The following is a 22,050-nucleotide window of genomic DNA, read 5'->3' on the forward strand; positions in this document are numbered from 1 at the left end:
CCGTTGGGTCCTTGGGATCTGCAGTCAGGGCGGTAAGTGTATATTCGCTGGCCAGCCCTCTGTCTGTTTAGTGAGTCCTGTGCCGTGCAGCAGGGCGTCAAAGACAAAGGCGTATTGCTCTTCGCCTCCAAGCTCCAGTGGTCATCGCCGTTATTCTACCGATTACGTTCTAGCGCGCCGAGCCCGTCCGGTGCCCTATGCCGGTCCGTTGACTCTCGCACCCTCACGGTCCTCAGACTCGCCTGACAGCGCCGCCCGAGTCCCTGTGCCAAGTCAATTGAGCATTGGAAATTATCCTACACAACTGGCCGACCTGCGCTAAAGCCCCACCCAATATTATCCTGCGAGGTCCTGCGAGCAGCATGCCGTACGCATCGAATACGACATTACTCGATTCTGCTAGCCTCGATGATTTGTACGATTCTTTACTTGGTACCCCAATATTGGCTGCACATCATGCGTTATTCCAGCTTTTCGTGCATAACAATGAAGGACAATCATCCATGAATAAGAGCGTTACTCTATCTCCTGCATGCCACGGTGCCATTGCATCAGATAAATGTTTACTCAATGGAGAAACTCCGCGTGGCCTCGACGCCAGGCTAAATGCCTGGAATCGGGCGTTCCAATTGCAACTCCGCGTTAGTTGTTTCCCACCTGTCCCCCGGTCTCTCGTGCTCAACTTCGTCTGCTGGGCCCAGGGCATCCGAGAAGAGCTCTGCAGGGGCAATGACACCTCGGACTTGATGCCCCAATGGGAAGGGTTGGTAAGCCATTACAACCCCCAAGCTGAGATGACAAGCATGCTCGCCTTGGACAGGGTTCAAAAGACCTGCCCATCAACGACAATTGGCCCCAGATGCATCGACTTCGTCCGACTCTTTGTTGAGGAAACTTTGGTTGACGCTACTGTACGGCTACGTATGTCTGCTTTCCCGCCTTGCGCTTTATTAATAGAGTCCTCCGCATCATGCCCTCATTACGAGGAACGGAGGACTGCGACCTGGCGAGCGCACGTTCTTTGACGAAGGAAGCTGGAAACAAAGGGGCGGGGGAGTATTTCGACTTCACCCTTAGACTCTCCGCTAGTGTTACCTTGCAGTTGCGTGCAAGGCCTCTGTCCTATCCTAGTTATCCTTCTCGTCTGAAAGGGCGTGGTAATAGGAATCAAGGGAGAAAGCATCCCGGCCTTCTCTATTTGCCGCTGAGCCCGTAAGTCATGGCATCTGCGAGTAAACTGACGATCCATCCCGATGTCGCCGGATAGGCTGCATCTCTAGCGTCCGTTGTAGTTTTGCATCTCGTGGAACGGGGAACATAGAGAGCCCGGTTTTCCGCTCAGTCAACTTTGGTTTATTGTTCTTCTCCGCAAGGGGGGATGGTCAGAGCATGCTATCTTCACTAAGGGACGCATGTGTGTCTTGTGAATAGGGCCGGGGAGAAGAGAGAGCGCGGAATCGAACTGGCCATGGCCGCAGTCTTCTTGGCCCTGCTCTGCGAGAGTCTGAGTAGTGTGATCCTATATTTTCAGGGTCTTCCTTTCTCATGAGCGAGCACGGCCCTTGATACATTCTATCCTTTCCCGCGGGTTCGAGAAAATGGGTATAATAAGGACTTGACATGCCTACTTCATCCCATCTGCTCCCTTCTTACGTTTCCGTCATCCTTCAAAGAAGTTTCCCATTATAACAGCCCTTCCCATATCTCTTTTCTCCTCTCATCCCCCTTTCCCTCTTTGACCCAAAAAGAGAAGAAAGGAGCCCCTGGAAGGAAAACTATGAAGTGGTCCAGCTTCTCTCTCCTCGGACTCCTCGCCGTCGCCGTACAGGCCGGTCCCCAGTCCACTTGCAAATGCTACCCTGGCGAGTCTTGCTGGCCCTCGCAGGGCAAATGGAATCAGCTCTCCGCCGAAGTGGGCGGTAGGCTCTCTGTTGAGCTTCCTCCAGGTCTGCCCTGCTTCGCCACCTATGAGGGCCAGGTAGTAGTTGGTGTTAATGATCCAGCCAAGTGCGCTGAGGTTACGTCTAAGTGGTCCGATCCGGACTGGGTGTAAGTGGGCTCTCCTCGACCGTCTGCCTTCCCCTCAAATTTGGACATAGGCTTGCATTTCTGGGAATGAAACTGCGAAAGCTAACGCCGGCCTCGCTGAGAAAAGAGCTTCTTTGGGTTCCTGGCCTATGCTGCCTTTCTGGTCCAACTCGACCTGTTATCCCTCCAACGCTGGCAGCTGCACCAGCGACTGCAAGCAAGGCGTTGTCCCGACCTACGTCATAAAGGCTACCAAAGTCTCGGATATCCAGGCCGGCATCAAGTTTGCCAAGAAATATAACCTTCGACTCATCATTAGAAATACCGGCCACGATTTCATGGGCCGTTCTGTCGGTGAGTTTCGCGAAACCCAACCTGTGATATATCTCTCCTTATTTCCGCACTTAGGATAGAGCGTTGAGGATTAACACATCGAGTATAGGTTATGGCGCCCTCGTCATCAACACCTGGCGATTCAAAGACATCACCCTCCACGAGAAATGGTCCGGCCCGGACACCTACAGAGCCAAGGCCGTAACTGCAGGCGCCGGCGTCATGGTTCATGAGCTCTACGATGCTGTTTGGGCCGCTGACCAGGACGTCCTCGCCGGGGAGTGTCCCACTGTTGGTGTGGCTGGCGGCTACGTACAGGGGGGTGGCCAGGGTCCTCTCTCTGGCATTTACGGTCTTGCGTCGGATAACGCACTCCAATTCACGGCCGTGTTGGCCGATGGGAATCATGTTACGGCCAACTCGAAGACGAATCCTGACCTTTTTTGGGCTCTTAAGGGTGGTGGCCCGGGTACCTTTGCCGTGGTCACTTCCGTCACATTCAAGACTTTCAACCGCGTTCCAGTCTCCGGTAAGTTACGCAAAGCCTAGCCACTATCACGTAACAATTTCCAGCACCAGTCCAAACTAATCCACCACACTAGGCATGGCTCTCAACATCGTCGGCTCAGGCGACACTTTCTGGGAAGGCTGGAGGATCTGGCACACCTACGGCCCCCAGCTCGTCAAGCACGGCATTTACGTCTGGTACGCCGCCTCCGAGGGCTCTATCATCGCCCAACCCTTTGTAGCGCCCAACATGACCAAAGCCCAGCTCGAAGCTGTCCTCCAGCCCATGCTCGCCAACCTCGACGCCGCAAACGTCACATACACTCGGTCCGAGGTGCAGACCTTTTCCAACTTTGGCGAGCTCTACAACGAGATGTGGTTCACGGCCTTCCACGCCGCCAACGGCCAGGCTGGTTTCGGCGGCCGCCTCATCTCGCTCACTGATGCGGTCGCAAATGGGGATAACATCGTTGCTGCCTTCCGAGAGGTCCTCCAAAAATACCCAGCCGTCGGGTTCGGGGGACACCTCGTTAACCCCGGAAACCACGTTCCCGATCCGAATCAGGCGCTCAGTGCTGTCCACCCGACTTTTAGGAATACGGCGGATATTCTAGTCTATTTGTACTTTCTAGAGGATTGCCTTTCTGCGGAGAGGCGCGCCGAGGTGCTCGATGCAGTTACTAATGACATTGGGGGCATCATTAGGCGTGAGACTCCTAACAGCGCCGTGTATAGCAATGAGGGCGATCCCAACGAGCCTAATTGGCAGAATGCGTTCTGGGGACCCGTGTACCCTAAGCTGCTTAGGATCAAGGAGAAGTACGACTATGATAGAGTGTTCTGGGTCAAGTCGACCCCTGGATCCGAGAAATGGAAGCTTGTGAATGAGAGGCTTTGCAAGGCGTAGGAAGTACTTGAGGGAGGATTATGGGGCAGATGGAAGCTGGGAAGAGGTTATGATAGCATGGTAATCCCCTGAGGAGCCGAGGTAGTAACGACAATTTAATGAATGATGCTTGGAGTCTCTCGTTTCTTGGGTATCAAAGAGGTGTGAGTGCGAATGGCTGTGGAAGCCGAAGCCTGCTGTCATAGCACGGACGCATGATCTGTATCCGCATCAGCAAGCTCACAACAACACACACACCAAGTGCCGATCGATAGCTCACGGTTCATCATCAGTATCACGTTATTATCGAGGTTCCAGGAATCAGTTCTACAGTTTTTCGCAAGTTTTTCTGACGATGGTTCCGATCCGTTCCTAGCGAATTGTGTGTCTTATAAGGTCACGTTAAAATCCCATTTCTGGTTTCCATTCCGTTGGTAATCACTGATCGTATGTTCCCGCCATTGTTTCTCATTGATCAACCGATCCGACGTTTGTCAGTTCTTGCAGCGGTTTGCAGCGGTTTTCCGCGAGTCCTAATCTTTAACCATAGGAAAATCGATAATCCTTCCGTTCAACTGCTTGTTTCTTTGTATCCGTGATGATGCGGTCAGGGCTACCAGCGAGATGAAGTTTTTTAGTTTCCATTCATGGTGCCTGGTGTTGAGACGGATTTGAGCAACGCTTGCTCGAGAGCATGGGAGACACTACCCACAAACTCCATCTTATCCTCCCACTCGGATTCATTGTTACCGTCTGCGCCCCAAGGACTCCAATGCGGATCGTCCCGGGTCCCCTCACTGACAAGGGCGAGAAGCTTGTCGTCTCCGCCATCAATAGCGGAATAGCCCAAGACAATCATTCCCAGGCGGGTCGCTAGCCCCATGGTATAAAGAATATCACCCTTCTGGCCGGCCTCGCTCTCCCCAATATCGCTTTTTTTTTATTATCCATTTCAGCAGGATATTGGGAGGTAATGCGTGTAATGGTGGCGAAATCCCAACCGTGGGAAGCGGGATCTCCTATCAGCCTCCTCTCTCATTTTCTCAACGTCGGCAGATTCTTCCGGAGAGTTCTTTAGACGCACCGATGCAGCCTACACTCTGGCGTCTCCAAGGTCGACTACCCTGGAAGGACAGACCTAAAACGATGGGCATGCGTATCTTGGATAGATGACATCTCTCCAGTGGCCCTGTGGATCTCGCGCAGGAGATGGTATGGGTTGGTATATCGGGGTGTCATGTTCGTCGAGGAATCGAAGCCGGGGTTAGAGAATATCAAACAGACCCATTATCAATGAATCTGCCATTGTTTGATATGAATCACACATCAAACCATATGTGAAGTGGTCATTTACATGGATGCTCTCAGCATCTCCCTTCCTATTCCACATAGTCTTTACACATGCTCTTCTTAAGAGTGTGAGAAATAGTTGAGGGAAGGAGGCACCGCACCCGACAATAACTGCTAAATAGCAGGCTCAGAATAAGAGAATGAATTCAAAGGAAAGAGCATTGAACCATTCACAATCTCTCTAGGTAGAGCCTTCCCTTGATGTGAATAAGTCCCAAGGTTTCGCCAGAGCTCTGATGTCTGAGGTTAGATATCAGCTTCACGTGACCCTCTCCTAGATTTCTCTCCCTGACATCACCATCTCATATACCGGCTAAACTAGAATTCCTTCAACCGAGGTTTCACCGCTATAGGAGCAGAATTTTTCCGCCATGGCAATCTATTCTTATCTGTTCTACCAGCAGCTCAAAGGAGCTCCTGAGGTAAGCAAGCCGCCCCCCAAGGCCGAAGGAGAAAAAAAAAAAAATTAAACCTTTCGCTAAACATCAATCTAACCTCTTGAAAAAAAGACCACCCTCAAATTCCTCCACGACTACCGTCTCCATCAATCCCAGCGCCTCACCCCCGTCCGCTTCGAGCCTCTCAAGTTCATCCCCGATATCCACGCGAAGCAGATCGAGCTCCTCGAGAAACAGGAGCAACAGCGGTTCGAAGTCAATCGTCGTTACCTGACGATCCCCTACTTCAAACAACACCACGCCAAGAAGGTTGCCAGGGTCAAGGCCAGAGCGCGAGCCCGAGCTGCACGAGCTGAGCTTCTTCGACTTTGGGAAATCGACGGTCGAGACCAAGACGAAGAGGACGACGGATTTGTTCTCGTTGAGAAGAATAGCTTGAGTGGAATCCAGGCCGACGAAATGGTTCAGCTTACCGAGGTCCCTGACGAGCATTTCGTCACCCCCCAAGCTGGTCCTATTGAGGAGGATGATGCTGATTACACCGATACTGGTACGTTGAATCGCTCCTTCCGTCGATGAAGCCCGTCTCTAGGTTTCATTGAAACTCTTCTTCTCACCTCCTTTATCAACTCGAGTAACTGACTTTTTCTTCTTTTCTTCCTCGCAGACTCCGAGATCTCCACCGACTCCGAATTCGATCCCGAGGAAGAGTCCCTCGCCGATCGCCTCTACGCCCTCCGCGACATCGTGCCCCCCACCGCCCGCGGCTGGATCTCCTCCAAGGTGACCTCCGTCGTCGGCTTCGGCAGTAGCAGCGTCTGGTGGGCCGGCAAGGCCCTCTGGGCCATCTCCTCCACCGCCCTCCTCCTCGGCGTCCCCTTCGCCATCTGCGTCACCGAGGAGCAGCAGGTCATGGCCATGGAGCAGGAGTACAAGATGCGCGAGGTCGGCAGCGAGGTGCTCACCGCTGGTGGCGGCGAGCACCATAGCACTGCTGATCGCGTTGGTGCTGCTCTTGGCTCTGATGCCAAGGCTGCTCTGTAAACGCAAAACAAAAGGAAGAAGAATGTCACGACATCGGGTTTCGATACGCGTTTTCACCCTGCTTTCCGAGCCTTGTCTCTTTGGATGTGGACATAGCGTTCCACCGAATGAAGGAAGAAAAACTGTACTATAGAGTTTCCTTTTCTTTGCTTCCTTCCCTCTATTTTGTCTTTCCCCAGCCTCATCCTCATCCTCGAACCTCCCCCTATCTTTCTGCCCTCGTTGTATTAATGGAAACGGAATGTCTCAGAGCCGAGGGAAGGAAAGCAAGCAAGGAAATCTCCCCATCACCCATTTTTTCACTTTTCTTGTACGAAGATGGTTTTCGTGTTTTTTTTTTTAACTTTTGTCATTTTACGGCCTTTTTTTTTTTTTTTTTTTCGCTAGACTAATCGCAGGGGAGGAAATTCGTGCCGGAAGGAAATGATAGGGAAGAAACGAAATGTTTTATCTCGAGCAGTTTGGAAAGGGGGGAGGGAGTAAATAAAGAATGAAATGGCATTTGTGTATATCAGCGCAGAAGGAGAGGAGAGATGCATTTGGATGGATGTGTCGATGTTGCATGTACGACAAGGAAAACACAGGGGGAGCTGTAGCGAATATGGAAGGAAAACAACCCCATTCTCTGCTCTGTGTTGCTCGTTCCCAGCCTTGCGTACTTTGTCGTGAAGTTCTAGGTTTCAAAGAGACGCTCACTCTTGCGTCTACAGATGTTCATCAAGTTCAAGGCCATCAAATAATATTTCCAAAATCTTGGACGGAAATGGATAGGTATATATGCGCCTACGGCTACCTGAAGAAGCTAGACAGCCTCGCTTTTCTACCTGGAAAAGAAAAACAAAACTTGGTATCATCCGACCAGAAGAATCAACTACAACAAATGGAAACTGGCCAACACGAAGGGGCGAGGCCGACGGGACCCTCAGAAACGGAAGCATCAAGCACTTTGACAAAAAGAGAAATGGGATCGGACGAGTCCAAAAAAACAAGAAAGGAAAAAAAAGATAGAGGAAGAAGTGGGAAAGAGAATGGTTCGGATGTACATACATGTCGATTTTCTCCAAAAACCGACCAAAATAAGGAGAAGAGATAAAAGAGAAAGAGAGAAGGAAGAGAAAATATTTTCGGCTATGAACCCCAATAAACCCAGTCCATCTTGCCCCCAGAGAACGCAGAAAACGTGCCCTTCTGGTCCCACACATTAAGGGGGGTCAAGGGATAAAAAGGGAGCGGGTGTTCTAGTCCTAATACAAAGCTATAGGCGAGATAGATGACGATTTCGTCTCTTCATTCCCAGCAAACAGCTGGGATGATGTACAGCAGATGGTTTTCCTCCCAACTTTTTATCCCTGTGCTGGTCTCAATATATCAAATAGAAAGTATCAACGTCTCAGAGGCTTATGAAGAAACTAGGGCCTTGGTCTGAAGGCTCCATGCTAAGAATAGGTGATGAGAAGGAAGAGAGGAGGTACAAACACAAAAAGAAGAAGAAGAGGAAACCATGGGCATGAAAAGAAGGCGTGTGAACATGTCATAAGGAAAACCAGAATGCTGCCCGAGGTATGTATGTATATGAATGTTCGACAAAGGAGACAAAACGTTCTCAAGCCAGAGAGAGTGTAGGTTTAAAAGGATATGATATTAAAACGGCGAAAAGAGAAATCAGTCCGAGGGTTGCGGGTTATTGACCGAAGGACGAGTGGTTCTTGTGGGCATCAACCAGAACTAAGAGTGACGTTAGCAAGGGAAATTCATCAACCGGGCTGATCTATTCATCAACTTACTCTGAAGGACGTGCATCTGGCCGGCCCGGTCCTCGCAGGCAACCTGGAGTCCCGAGCCCTCTATAAAGTCAAGAACAACACTGTTGGGCAGTTCCTGCACCTCCATCTCGGGCGGGTAAGGAACTCGGAATTCGGAGAGGTGGTACCTCTTGACACCAACACCCGATGGCTGCTTATCCATCGGTGCTGCGGTGGCGCCAGTGGTACTGAGGATTAAGAAACCCTGGGAGTCGAGACACATGCTGCGACGCTTCCAGAGAAGGTTATCGGGGAACTGCACGTTGACATCACCCATGTACGCGACAATGGTCGGTCCGGTATTCTCCTTCGGTTGGGGCGGCCGAGTGTTGATGGCCTCGGCGGACACCTCCTCGTGCAGAGTAGGCGAAATACCCGTGGGCGTGTTCTTACCACGGCTTCCGTGGAGCGAGGAGGATAGACGCCTCATGAAGCGGCCGGCCCGACTCTTGGACTTCTTCTCGCTAGTCCCGGACTTGGACTCGTCGCCCGAGCCGCTCGTTTCGGTAAAGGCAGAGGGCGAAAGCGTTCCAGCCGTGCCGGGGTCCTTACTCACAGACGATCGCCGGCTGCTAATGGAGAGGCGTCGCGGAAACGACGAGTTCTGGTGTACAGAGGGTGGCCTCGAAGGCGAGCGCGATGGGGTGGAAGGAGTTGGCGCCATCAGGTTATCCACCGAAGGAGAGGTGAGGGACTTGCGGCGCTCCTTGATGAAGTCTTTAACGATGCTCAGGGAGGATCGCCTAGCCTTAGTAGGCTGTTCAGCCTCGCCACTCCGATCGTTGGATTCCGATCGCCGCTTCTCCTTCGACATCCGCCTCTCTTGGATAGTCTCTTTCGGAGCTGCAATAGGTACGGGGTTAGCGGCTCGCATTGGCAACTCGGGCTCCGCCTTCTTGTGATCGACAATGAGAGGTGATTGTTTCAGCTCCAGGGGCGCATACTCTGCGGGATCCTTGTGGTCTGGCATGGCACCCACAGGCAGAGACGGATCTCGTACGATCCTAGCCTTGACTTGGATCGATTCGGTTCGTCCTCGAGACTGGGGCAGAGGCGGAGGAGCACCTCCGGACTCGAACATCGTCAGCCTATTCGCTAGTGAGGCAGAGCGCTCACGGGATCGCTGCCTTGAGGACTCTGGTGAGGATTCCTTGGTGCCGGGTGGCGGGCTGCCCTTCGCGAATGAAGTGGCGCGTTCGGCTACGGAGGGAGATCGTGATGGCTCTCGAACGGTAGACTTCCGAACAGAGAAGAAATTCGCCGAAGGTGTCTTCGGGCGACGGGGCTCGATTGGTTCCAGGGCAGGAGCAGCACCGCCTCCTCCAGACAGCTTCTCCAACGCCTTGATACGCTGGGAAATGCTGGAGCCAATGTTGGTCTTCTTGGGCGCGAGACTACTAGCCTGTGCTTGCTGTTGAGTAATCTTCTGTAGAAACGCGGCTCCAGAAGATATGGACCTAGCCGAAGGAGGAGGAGGAGGCAGGTCCTTGGGACTGAGATGAGACGAGCCTCTCAGCGCGTTAGGCTGCGAGACCGTCCTCACACCTGGGGGAGCTCCATCTCTACCGAACACAGCAGGAAAGATTGGAGTGAGGGGGGATTTCGAGACCGTAATAGGCTTGGCTTCTTGTACCGTCGCACTCTGCAGCTCATTGAGTAGCTCGTCGTCATCCGACAGGTCATGGGAGCCCCTATTGGAGGTGGCCAAGTCCGTCTTGATAGGGTCTAGAGTGGCAGTCTTCCTAGAGAGCCTGCTATGAACAGACGTCCTATCTTGGTCCTTGGTTTCCTGCAGCTGGGTCCCATCCTTAACCTCCGGTCCCTGTTCCGTCACCTGAGGCTCAGAAACTTCAGCAACTTCAGGCATAGAGAGAACGGGCACTGGAGGGATATCCTCCGTTTCTAGATCGTGAGTGGAGAACTTGGACATTGGGATCTTGAGTGAACTCCTTCTCCGTTCTTGGCGGACGTCAACTGCCTCTTCAGCTTTCTCTTCTTCCGTCGAATCCTTTTCAATGGTGACCTCGTCCGGATGAGTATTATTAGAGTTGTTCGCTGTAGCAAATTTGGAGACGGGCAGGGCAGTGTTAACGCGAGTCCGGGAAGGAGCCTCGGTTGCTGGTTCGAGCTTCGTATCCTCATGATCGTTGGCAAGTTGATCGTCGGCAACAGTGGGGCCCTCAGGTTTCTCGGCGCTGTTGGGCTCAGCCTCGACCTCGGGGAGTGGCGCCTCGGTATTGTCTTCTCCAGGAGCGGTACTAGAGTCCTCGCGCTCATCCTTGGAGATGATGATGGAGTCTTCAGCATCGACATGATTTCCCTCATCGTCATCTTCCTCCTCTTTATCATGGCTAGCCTGAACGGTTTCATCTGTAGATTCAGAGAGAGACGACGCCTTTGTCGATTGAGCTGCCTCAGATGAAGCGATGAATGGCGAGGCAGGGTGAGAATCGCTTTGCGTAGCCTCAGAGGCCTGATCATTAGCCGCAGACATACCGGCCTCCATGACGATGGCGGAGTCGGCTTGCGACAAGGACAGCTTGTCGTCCGGATCACCCTCCTCCGTTTCAAGTTTCCCTTCTGCGCCTTCTTCTGGAAGTGTTGGCTTAGGACTTAATTGCTCCGCTTCGAACTCCTCGTCTCGCGGAGTCTGGACCGAGGGCGGGATCGATGGGACAGGAGGTGGCATCATCATGCTCATTTTCTTCTTCTTTTCACGGAGCTGCATCGCCTTCATAAGGCGCGCCTTTTCGGGAGTCATTTTTTCTTTGACTGGTGTGGTCGGTTTGAAGGGGGGCATGACGAAGCTCGCCCCAGAACTCGTTGCGGGACGACCAGGGCCAGAGCTCGTGTGCGGGCGTCGGAACTCGTCTACATCCGGGGATTCGGGAGGCTCGGGGATCGGGACCATAGAGTTGTCAAGGGCAACTTCTGGTACAGCGTGCTGCTGCTCGGGCGAAGAGGAAGCATCGTTATCGGCCGAATCCTTTGATTTTCCTTTCTTTGATCCCTTCGAAAAGAGCTTGAAGCCGGCAGGAATGGTGGAAACAGGCCTAAATGTGCCCCCAGTCGCGGTCTGAGGTCGTCCCGAAACGTCCAAGGACGGTCGAGGACCAAGCTTTACTTTTTGCCTACCATAAGAGGCATAGCTGTAGTAATCGGGGCGGGTTGACTGGCTCGACATCCTTCTAGAGGCGGTATCGAAGGATTTCGCGGGAGAAGGCGGCCTGGCTGCCCCCATGAAATCAGGTGGGTCTGTTGCATTGGTGAAATTGCCCTTTTCAGGTGATGCTGCGAGTTCAGCGTTGAGAACGACGGGAGGTTCTAGGTTTGACGCAGAATTTTGAGTCTCTTCAGAGGGTTGGTCGGCAGGCGCGGCAGGTGCGTCCGGCATGTCGATCTCCCCGAGGGACTGGCGCTTGGTCGCGCGCTGTTGTTCCTCTTCATCCTCCTCGGCAATCTCTACTAACCTCCTACGGCGTAGGGAACTTGTTGAGGAGGATGTCGACCCTGAGGCGGCATGCAGGGAGCACGCGGCCGAAAGCTTGGTGTCTTTAAGCTCGCTCGCGGTAGTAATGGAGAACGTGGTGTCGTGGGGGGAGAATCGCTCACACACAGCATTGAAATGCACAGTGACACGCGCTAGAGAAAGTCAATCGAGTCAGTTCAAGATCTTCCTCCTCCATACACACACGGACATGCGGACATGTGCCCTCTCTCTATTTTAGGTCCAGTCGCCGCGCGTCTAAAACATCGTAGCTAACCGAGCGAATACGGCAAAGGATAACTCACCTTGAATCAAGCGAGAGCAACCTTCAGGGAGGTATTTTATGATGACGCTCCTCCGGCGGTACCTGAGGAAGCCGTAAAGGGGTGATGTCTCCTCATATTCTGATATAGCATTCCGAATCTCGACGATGCCGCCATTACCACGGCCTAATATATCGATTTCATCACGACTCGCATACTTGAGAAGAAACCTGTTCAGGAAGACGGTCGCACGCCGTTAGCCGCCAGCTTTACACGAGACCAAAGAAACACAAGTCGGAAAGAGGAGGGAAGGGAGGGAGCTGGTATCACTCAAAACAGGCACGCTGAGGAAAGGGCAATGGAAGCGCGATTGACGAGAGCATCTAGTCAGGAGTATGCAATGGACAACAACACAACAATTCGTATGTCGGGGTATGCAAATTGCGCGCGTGAACGTGATGAAACGGGTGAGGAAACAATATTAATATCTGAAGTGAAGAAAAGTTCATACCATCCACCTGGTTCGGAGACGGCGGCATCGTGCGCCTCCTTAACTTTGGGATCATCTAGACCGTTGAGCGACATTGCTGCGTTTCTGCTCTGGCGACCCTCGGGGTCAGGGCGCCGATACTTCGGGGTTGATCAATGGGTCGGTCGTACAGAAGACTCGAAACTGTGAGAACCGAGTTTCTGGTGTCTAAATCGAAGATTTCCGTCGAATTCGCGGGCGGATCTCCGTTCTTGTGCTCTCGGTGCTGATGGTCTGGTTCTGTCGGGGACCAGGAGTGCCAACAGCGTTCATTCACCAAGTAGTGCGACCTCGAGATGTCGTTTCAGGGGTAAGGCTGACCAGCCCGGCACGATGACATGCGGTGGCGGAAGACGACGAGTCCCGACATGGATTGATGATAAATTATGTACACTGCGCCGGAGAGGTAGAGAAGGAAGTCATCTGGTGTGGAAACCGGTGCCGCGGTTGAAAGACGGCAGGAAATTCGTCTCGTCAATGAGGACGAAGGAGGGATAGGGTGGATTGGGGAGAATTTTGGTGCTGGCGAAGAACAGAGGCAAGGGAAAAGGGAAGGAAGGTACAAAAAACGAGGGGCGACGTGAGAGCAGCACGTTCTGGAAATAGCGCTGGGGACACTGATAAGTACCTCCTGGTCGCTACCGGATTCTGGGCGAAGCGCTAAATGTGCCCCAGAGAAAAGGTACCTGCTCGCTATGAAGCATCAATTGATCAACTGTCATGGATTCCCCCGCTTAGTTTTTCTCCCCTCATAATAATTTCATTAATCAATGATGTTTTCTCGGCAACCCTTCTGCTCGATAAAGAGAGCTCTCGAAACGCATTGGGGTCGGGGCGGGAGCTTTGTAAGAGGATGAGGCAGGGAGAGGCGGGATGAGGCTGTATCCGTCCCGACTGTTGGACAGACTCGGATGATTTGATGCAGTCTTTTAAAGTTGCTGAAGTGTACAAAAATTAATTTACTTCGTATCTACCTGTGTAATATTCGAAATCTACTTTAGGCTTAGGAAATGAAAATACCCGGGTCGCGGTCGCACCACCCTGTGGGGAGAGAGAAAAGGGACAAATCTTGGAATCAGGGACGCGGGCTCTTCGTAGATTACATCGTGTCGTGGACTAGTGTAAGTACTCCTAGTAATCTCGAGATATGGAAACAGAAAGCGACTGTGACATGCAGCTAAAATACACTGATGCGATCGCGTGGCGTTCTAGTCCAGTCTCTAGAAAAAGGGGACCGAAAATCACTGGCTGCACCTCCTTTCTGGATGACGATGAGGAAGCAAGGGACGGACGAAGCAATGAAGCAGAGGGTCGATCTGGTTGGACGTGGAGGCTTACTCGATAATTGTGGAGTACCTGTACATGGCTTCTACATTGGACATCACACTTGGCTGTACACTGCAAGGGCTGATTGTGAGAAGGCGGCAGAAGAGAAGGGCAAGGAGGGACTGGGCCTGGACAAAGTTGACACATAATACCAGGAATTGGTGCTTCTCGGACAATTCATCGTTGGCAGTGGTGGTAATGCTCAATGCAGGAGATCTGCTCCAGATGCTCTGTCTGTCCAAAGTACTTTTTCAAGTAGTCACAAACTAGTCTGACCCCTGGTTGTCTGAGGGAAGCTTCGACGGTTGATTCGCGGGGCATGTCGAAGTACATGCACAGACCCCACGTAATGTACTTGGCAGTACATTTGACTTTTATCCACTAATGCAGATGTGTCAAGTCATCATACGAAGTCAAAGTACGAAGTACAAAGATGTCTTGTGGCATCAACAAATTCGATGGAAGACGAAGCCCACTACCAAGTACGAAAGTACGAAGAAATATACACTTTTCGACCACGAAGTATTACAGGGGGTCCCCTCGATATTGTTGAGTCGAGAGATATCAGAGCAATTGATCGATTGGAACACTCAAGATAACATATCCTGAGGTGGGAAAGCATCAATCATCAATGTCCTCTGTGAAGTCGCATAATAAGGTCACACATAATGGCACCTGAAGCAACATAACCTCTCACCGTCGGCTAGAAACCCCCTTGCCTCCCAGAGACGGGCTGGCCTCGCTCAGGACAGCTCTAATAGTCTTTAGGTGCTAATGAAGATCTGATTGACCGAGGCGCCCGATCAATGATCTCTCTGCGACCAATGGGCCAAATTAACCCTGAATCTGTTAATATCAGCGACCCCATCGCCCCCATAGTCCCCATCCCCATACCACACCACCCATCCACGTCTCAGCCATTACATTGGAGGACGAGTGAGTGCAATTTCACCTCAATGGATAGATGAACTCATAGGGCATCAACGAGGACAAACCCTTCTTCGAACGGTCTCGGTAAACGACCCCTACAGCATAGCATTGCTTCATACGAATTATGTATCACTTCGTACAAGCAAATCAAGAAGGCTGCATATCCCATTCAGACGACTAAAGCGTCGATTTTCGAGATATCTACAAAGGAGGAACATCGACTCTACTACCTTTGTATACATGTGCCGAATAACGTTTTGCTCCCCGGTTCTGGGTCGGAAACAACGCGGAAGGGGCAGACTGTTCTGCCGTCACCCGCGTAGTACCAAGCCCCCTCCCAAACTGCGAAGTCCGAAGATCCCATCTAAATCTACAGGCAAGTTTTTTCCACCGTCGTCGACCATACTCGTGCACCGAGACCGAGGTGAGGTACTTCGAGCCGTCTTATGACATTAAGTTCGCCCTTATCGATTGGAGCCCCCACCGTTTCACAACCTGCCTTGGATTGGATCTCATGAATGCCTCAACATCTCAGCTCCTGCTAGGAGCCGTCTTGACTCGGAATTCGAACCCTCCCAAACTCCGGGTATATCCACGGAGAGAAGTAGTAGAATGACGGTATAAAACGTTGTCTTGAAGAAGAATAAAAAGGAAAGAGAAGGAAAAGAGACAGGCGGAAAAAGGCCTCCAAGGACGAATCAAGAGAGACAGCAAACCACATACAACCACGACCCAGCCCGTGCGAGCATGGACGCATTGGCAGGTCAAAGCGGACGCAACCTCACCTTGTCAAACTGTCTGTCTGTCTTCCCCTCCTCTTCTCCTTTGATCACATCAAGAAGAGGGATCGCCGCCCATCTGCCATCTGTGCAGGAGCGCATCTTTCTCTTCCTCTTCCTCCATCTCCTCTTTTGGGCCTTGAACTACAAAGTACTTGTAGTGACCCGTCCCATCAGTGGACTTTCTGGGACATCCTTAGGAAGATACCTGCCTACCTGGTGATCAGAAACATCTGTCTCAGCTTGAACACCCCAGCTAGAATTCCCCCACGTCGCTTTAACTCATGCATACACTATAAACCGGGGCTTAGCATGCCTATGTAATACCCCGCAACTCGGTGTTAGAGAAACTCTCTAACAACCTCACGACCGCTATGCTCACGACTACATCCATACTTGTATACTCGCCGTCAACATCGGACACGAGCTGCTTTCTCTTCCTGAATAGAATGTTTTCTCTGTCCCTCACCAACTGTTCCAGCCCATTCTAGCAGCACCGTACCACGCTTCGTTGCACTCTCCATCACGCATCCCGCAGTGTCCAACCTCTGTGATGGTCTCTCCGGCTGGCATGCCCTCTTCAAGGTACTCGATGGTCACGCTGCTCTCATACGTAGGACCTAATTCGGACGTCTCTCCTTCCTCTCTGAGCCTCTCGATAACGCTGTCTTCCGGGTCGAACTCGAACTCGATCTAGCGTAGAGGTGGACCCTCACGCCAATCCTCGGCTTCGCAGATAAACAGGATGCCATTGTACACGTCTACGTCCGGGTTCATCCGGTCCGGCACCATGGAGGAAGTGCATGTCTAGGCGGAGAGGGCCCTGTCAATATCCCACCCGGAACCTCCGAAGATCTCGTCGTTGGAAACCGACCAAGTCAATGGTCTCCGGGTCGACCTTGGAGTGCGTAAAATTGAAGATAAAGCCGTAGAGGGGTGGAAGTGTGTACTCTGCTTCACATTTGAAGACCATATCCGCGCGGGCCGCGAGGAGTAGTCTGTAAAGGGAACGACATGGACGATCCTCGTGTCCGCTCTGAGGACTTTCTTCTCAAATCGCGCCATTGTTTATATAGTAAATGGAAGAGATGGGTTCAATGTTCCCTCTTCTATGAGGCCATGGCCAAGTTTATGAACACTACAACGTAGGGCTTGACTTGCATAATACCCCACCAGCCGATGCCCAACTACTAACTCTGCCTTAGGACAACTGTCGATCACTCTTTACAACTGCAATGCCCGTTTCTAGCCTGGCTATTCTATGGCAGGGCTGGGAGCTACGGGCTCAGATGCTAAAAAGCTAAGCCTTCGGGTTCCAGCGGGGACCCCACGAACACGTCCCACGGTAAGGCTGGTCGTGGCACCCACTGGGCTAAGGTCGTCAAGCCCCAGGGAAAACCCAGGAATTTGGTTATCGATGTTGCCAACACCATCCACCCTGAGTCGCTGACTACAAACTTGCCGAGCGGGGACATGTTGCATAACTGTCCTTATGTAGTCCGCTGCGCAAGACATGTACCTGGCAAGCTAAGGATGGCATCGAAGTCGGGGCTGATCATGTCCTCTTCCGCTACGTAAAAACCCTGAGGAGATCTCACTACCGAGGACCATTTAATGCGGTGACTTAACACCTTCAAGCCCACGAACTCACTTTTACGTTATGTTATGATGTTAGAAATAGCACTCGATTGCCGCTTCTTCAGCTACCGTTCTGGCTACCTTGACGATATGTTAGCTTCAGTTGACTCCAAGCCACAATCTGTCCACTTATCTTTCAAGGATACCCATGTCCTCGTCACCCCAGTCTCTAAAAGGATGTTAGCATCGCCATTTCGAACAAGACAACGATCAGGATCTCCCTCCACTTCACCCCACGCTATACGGCCTTATCCGGAAGCCTCCAACCCCTTCAAGGCCCAGATCACACATATGATCTGTTCTGTCAGCTCCGCCGTCCCTTTAAAAGGCCGATCGAGTTCGAACATCCGAAATCTTTCGCTCAATCTCCCTTACCGAGCGACCAAGCTCATCGGCAATCCTCTGTTTTTTGTCGTTAGCCAGCAACGTGTACCGCTCGCACAAATCTCCATCGATGACTCCTTTGACCGGGACGTAGTAACCGCGATACATGAGGTGGTCGCGTCCAGCAAGTGGTGGATCTTCGCTGCGCATGTGCATTTCTAGAGTCTGGAAGAAGTCGGCATCCTCGCGGGTAAGGAATGGGATGAGAACGCCGATTGTGCCTTGTAAGCCAGTCCACAAGAGGACATCCCGACCTCCGACGGCGAGGTTGGTCTTGTAGATGCTGGTTGGGATATCTTGGGTGAAGAAGTGTGCCACCAGGTTAAGTCGACTTGGAGCGCCGTGGAGGTACTCTCGCTCATTAGTTAGACGGAGTTCAGAGCCGGGCTCGTCAGATTCCGTGCTGGTGTTTTCGGGACAGCGTACGATCCAGATGTTGCCGAATTTATCGCCGCCTGCGACTGATTCATAATCGACCATGGTGGAACAAGTTGTCCACCGCGCAATGGTGTCATCAACAAAGGGGATGAGCTTATTAGAGTCAGGCTTATATACGACCATGGTTATGCTTTGCTGGACGTCGCCGACAACGATCCGGTTCCCCTGACTTTGTAAGGATACGATCAGCTGTGGCGCAATGGTCGCTTGGGCTTTTCGAAGTAATTGCTTTAGGCCTAGATCGTAGATTCTCAGAATCTTACCGATTCCAGCTACTAGCCGACCTTGGAAAGGTATGAGCGCCATTGGTGGTTCCTCAACTTGGGTCTTGTGGATGAACTCTAGAGCCCGGCCGTCTTCATGGAATCGATAGATGTGGATAAAGCCCCCTGAAAACTGCCTTGGACTAAGGACCATATCTTTCCCAGTACCAACGACCAAGAAGCTCTCGTCTTCCTGGCTAGCAAAGGAGACGACTGCTGCGCTGACAGCAGCCTCGTTGTCTTCGAGGTCGATTCTTTGGAGCACTTGGGGTTCTTCTTCACTCATGGCGTCAACAACATTGATGCAGGATGCCCACCTACCGCGGCCACGAGGATGACCAAACTGTTCTGGTGGAAGTACCTTGGCGTCGCTATTGTTTGGATCGGCAAGCAATCGCGCACGCAGCTCCGGTGCCAGCGTCCCATTGTCAGATTCAATGGTGTAAAAGTACGGCTGTTGAGGATGCTTGACAAGGTGTCGTGGCGTATACGTGAGGGCCGTCGATTTTTGAATGAGGTTGTTTCCGAGTTTGTCGATCGAGAATACCCTGTCTTTCCTCGTTAGCAAGAACCCTAGGGATTAACTGGAGAAAGGCGTTCAGAGGAAGAACTCACCGGAGATAGTTGGCATGGATTCCAATTATACCCTCCTCACACTGCTCACTACTGAAGTTCCATCCCCACTCCAGTTCTTCGTAACTAAGAGGCGTCATGGTAAAACCTGTTGTAAACGGGTCGATATACCCAATCCAGGGCCTGGAGCCAAGGGCCAGGACACACGTTTGCTTCTGAACCGTCACCTGGGAAAGGTGAATCGCCTTGGGGCCAAGAAACCTTTGTCGTGGGTTGGCGAGCTCTCCCGTAATCTCGTCCAACACTGTTCTGAGATAGACTCCAGAATGGAGGCCGATGTGTAGGAAAAGTGTAGAACCACCAGTAGAGGAGTCTTCCATGGTCATGATGCAAAGCGCCGAGGGTGCTGCTGTGAGGGCTTGTACAGACTTGCTCTCAAGGATGGATCCTGGGCTTAAGCTAAGAACTCTGACAGTGCAGTCGTCACACCCAACAGCTAGGAAAGAACTTCTCAAACGTCCTTCATGTACTTCGCCCAGGCTAAGACAAGTTACTGTCCCAGAGATCTCCTTCCTCTCATCATACTCAGCAAGAGATCCATCGCTGTCCATCTCAAAATAGACGATCTCCCCCGAACTGAGAGCTATAGCTACCTGCTGCTTATTTGTCGCAGCAGCAACTATAGACCGGTGTTGGGGCGCTGGCCATTCGTTTACTTGTCCGTTTCGAATATGGCGAATTCCTTTCGGGTGGATCTGGACAAGACCATCGTCGCCAAGTTGCTGGACTACAAGAGTTGGGGCTTGTTCGAGAAAGCCAGAGTCAGTGACTTGTGTCACCGTCTCACCAATGCTCATAACCCAAGTGATGTTCGAAAATGTCAGGATAATATAGGAGTCGTACTTATCATCCGCAGTAAGTTTTGTGGTCCAGACTGCCAAAGGTGTTTCAGGGAGCTGGGAAGCCACAATTTCGTTGACTTCCAAGCCATACTTTAGTACGCGGAAAGTGCTTCTGGCGCCATTACCGCATACTGAGTATATCTGAGGAACATCCTCTCCAGTCAAGTTCACAACTTTGCAATCGATAAGTGGACTCATTGAATCGATACTTTCGACCAATGCCAGGTTTTCCAAAGGCCGAGGGTTAAAGTAAACAGGGCTGTAGAGAGTCTGGTGGTCAGCAGGAAAGTCGTCGCTGGTAAACTCAGGTTCTTCATCATTATCGCCGAGCTTCTCGAACTGATAGAACTGATGGTTCCCGGACTGGCTGGCGGCAAAGAGGAACCCACTCTTAAGAATGCAAAGGCTGTTGGCAACCGGGATAGTATCAAAATACTTGACCTTGATGCATTTGACTTCTTCAGTCAGCTTGCCGTTCTCTTCGAGCATGTCGAGGGTCACCTTGAAAATATCTCCATCTTCTGTTTGAAGGAGAAGGAAGAAGGCACCAGCACTACCCTTAAGCTGGTGCATTACCCCTGAAACGATAGTGCGCCTCCGCTGAGGGTCTTCTGTAGCGCCTCGCCGTCTCGGGATAGGCACGCGGAAAGCCTCTTGATTTGAATGCCTGTATGTGATATTTTCCTCTCCACATACAAGCACGCCGCTCGGCCCATTGTTTCCGCCCGGGACTGGGAAGAGCAGAGAGGCAGTCGGGTCGACGGTTTCAGCCCACTTGCGGACGACGTGATTCAAGCCTAGATCCAGCTCATAATAGACAAGTTGAGTTTCGACTCCCTGGTCTAAGTCAGTGGAGTCCATCTCTAGAGCTGCAAATACGGGGTTCGCATAGCCAACGTCGAGAGCAACAAGAGACAAGACGAGGATTCCAGGCTTGTGCGCCTCGAGAGGTGAGGATATGGTGAGTTCGGCCTGGGTGTTGCGGTTGAAAACGTAAACAAGCTTGTTCTTTTCGACAGAGGCGACGAGGCAGGCTCTACCTTTTGGATCAACAGTGAGAAATTGGCCCGGGATGACACGGCGCACGCCAGACTTCCCAAAGGTCTCCAGATGAATGCGAGAGAAGCGGTTTTCAGCCGGGAGGTACTCGATGATGGCGATGCGCCCCGAGTCAGTGGCTAGGATGATGAAGTCTAATTGGGAGAGAGAAAGATTAGCACAACATTTCATTCGATTCCAATCTAATGACGGGTTGATAGACAGTATGCACTTACCCTTGGTACCTCCAGCAAGGCGGAATGAGGCGATAGATCTGATTATGCCAAAGATATCGTGCGAGACGACTGATGTCGCCTTGCCCAAATTCGGATCTGGGCGAAGGAGGGTCAATCGAGAGCCTGAGGCCGTGAGGATCTGCTGTTGCCTCGTGCCGGAGAACTGACCGAGGATCGCATTCGTGATAGCCGTCGGCGGCTGGATCGTTAGCGAGTAGAGGAACATATTTGACGTGGTCGCCATCTTGAATGTTCAACTGGACTTCGCGAGTTTGTTGCAAACGGAGAGGGCGGATTCAAGCTGCAGCCTTGTGCGGAGGTTTGTTGAAGTGGTTGCCTAAGCTGTACCTTTATAGTCCCGCGTCGAGGCCTTTGGAGGGCGTCTAAGAGATCAATTGATTGTTCCCATTTCTCGGATGCAGGCAGCAATGGGTAAAATGTCCGAGCTCCGTTCCTTTGCATCAATATCTACTGATATTCTGTCAAATGGCGGCGAGTTTTAGGGGAGGGCTGGAAGGCAGTGCAAGCCTGGGGTTTTACGATAGGTGATCATGTCAGCGCTGTTTTGTCCCAGAATATCAATTGTTATTCTCTCTCTGGGTAATTCCACGCGAGCTGGGAATAACTCAACGTCCACCTTTTCCTTCTTTCTCTTTCCTCGACGTCCGAAGACAAATATTGCCGATGATCAACGGAGTTCCGTCGAAACAAAGCTGGTTAGACAAATCGTCTTCAGACACAATCACAACAGGAATGGACAGGAAAGATCACCAGAAGACATATAGGGGCGAGATGATAAATCAAGAAGAAGAACACAGAAAACATCCTCCGGGACACTCTCACAGGGAGGCAAAGAAAATGAAAAGGTGGAAAAGAAACCATATCACCGGCGATCATACACTCACTTACACAAACA

At 51.7% G+C, this 22,050-nt stretch overlaps 5 protein-coding genes across 5 annotated transcripts; 2 read left to right on the forward strand and 3 right to left on the reverse strand.

Annotated features, from left to right (window-relative positions):
- Window positions 1-1,777: 1,777 nt before the first annotated feature.
- On the forward strand, window positions 1,778-3,775 carry SAPIO_CDS2085 (FAD binding domain-containing protein; the record flags this gene model as incomplete). Its single annotated transcript, XM_016785209.1, has 4 exons — window positions 1,778-2,049; window positions 2,228-2,382; window positions 2,471-2,890; window positions 2,964-3,775. The coding sequence occupies 4 exons, from the start codon at window positions 1,778-1,780 to the stop codon at window positions 3,773-3,775; spliced, it is 1,659 nt and encodes a 552-aa protein (XP_016645087.1).
- Window positions 3,776-4,388: 613 nt separating this feature from the next.
- SAPIO_CDS2086 (uncharacterized protein) lies at window positions 4,389-4,993 on the reverse strand (the record flags this gene model as incomplete). The annotated part of the gene is made up of 2 exons (XM_016785210.1): window positions 4,389-4,686; window positions 4,893-4,993. The coding sequence occupies 2 exons, from the start codon at window positions 4,991-4,993 to the stop codon at window positions 4,389-4,391; spliced, it is 399 nt and encodes a 132-aa protein (XP_016645088.1).
- Window positions 4,994-5,475: 482 nt separating this feature from the next.
- Window positions 5,476-6,546, forward strand: SAPIO_CDS2087 (uncharacterized protein; the record flags this gene model as incomplete). The annotated part of the gene is made up of 3 exons (XM_016785211.1): window positions 5,476-5,526; window positions 5,614-6,052; window positions 6,170-6,546. The coding sequence occupies 3 exons, from the start codon at window positions 5,476-5,478 to the stop codon at window positions 6,544-6,546; spliced, it is 867 nt and encodes a 288-aa protein (XP_016645089.1).
- A 1,681-nt stretch (window positions 6,547-8,227) lies between these two features.
- Window positions 8,228-12,683, reverse strand: SAPIO_CDS2088 (Gpi-anchored cell surface glycoprotein; the record flags this gene model as incomplete). The annotated part of the gene is made up of 4 exons (XM_016785212.1): window positions 8,228-8,271; window positions 8,331-11,990; window positions 12,141-12,328; window positions 12,610-12,683. 4 exons carry the CDS (start codon window positions 12,681-12,683, stop codon window positions 8,228-8,230), a joined length of 3,966 nt encoding a protein of 1,321 aa, XP_016645090.1.
- A 4,938-nt stretch (window positions 12,684-17,621) lies between these two features.
- Window positions 17,622-21,378, reverse strand: SAPIO_CDS2089 (Pre-mRNA-splicing factor rse-1; the record flags this gene model as incomplete). The annotated part of the gene is made up of 3 exons (XM_016785213.1): window positions 17,622-18,933; window positions 19,001-21,053; window positions 21,135-21,378. The coding sequence occupies 3 exons, from the start codon at window positions 21,376-21,378 to the stop codon at window positions 17,622-17,624; spliced, it is 3,609 nt and encodes a 1,202-aa protein (XP_016645091.1).
- Between the last annotated feature and the right edge of the window lie 672 nt (window positions 21,379-22,050).

Source organism: Scedosporium apiospermum (assembly GCF_000732125.1).
Source record: "Scedosporium apiospermum strain IHEM 14462 chromosome Unknown SEQ_SAPIO_0085, whole genome shotgun sequence".
Classification (NCBI taxonomy): Eukaryota; Fungi; Ascomycota; class Sordariomycetes; order Microascales; family Microascaceae; genus Scedosporium; species Scedosporium apiospermum.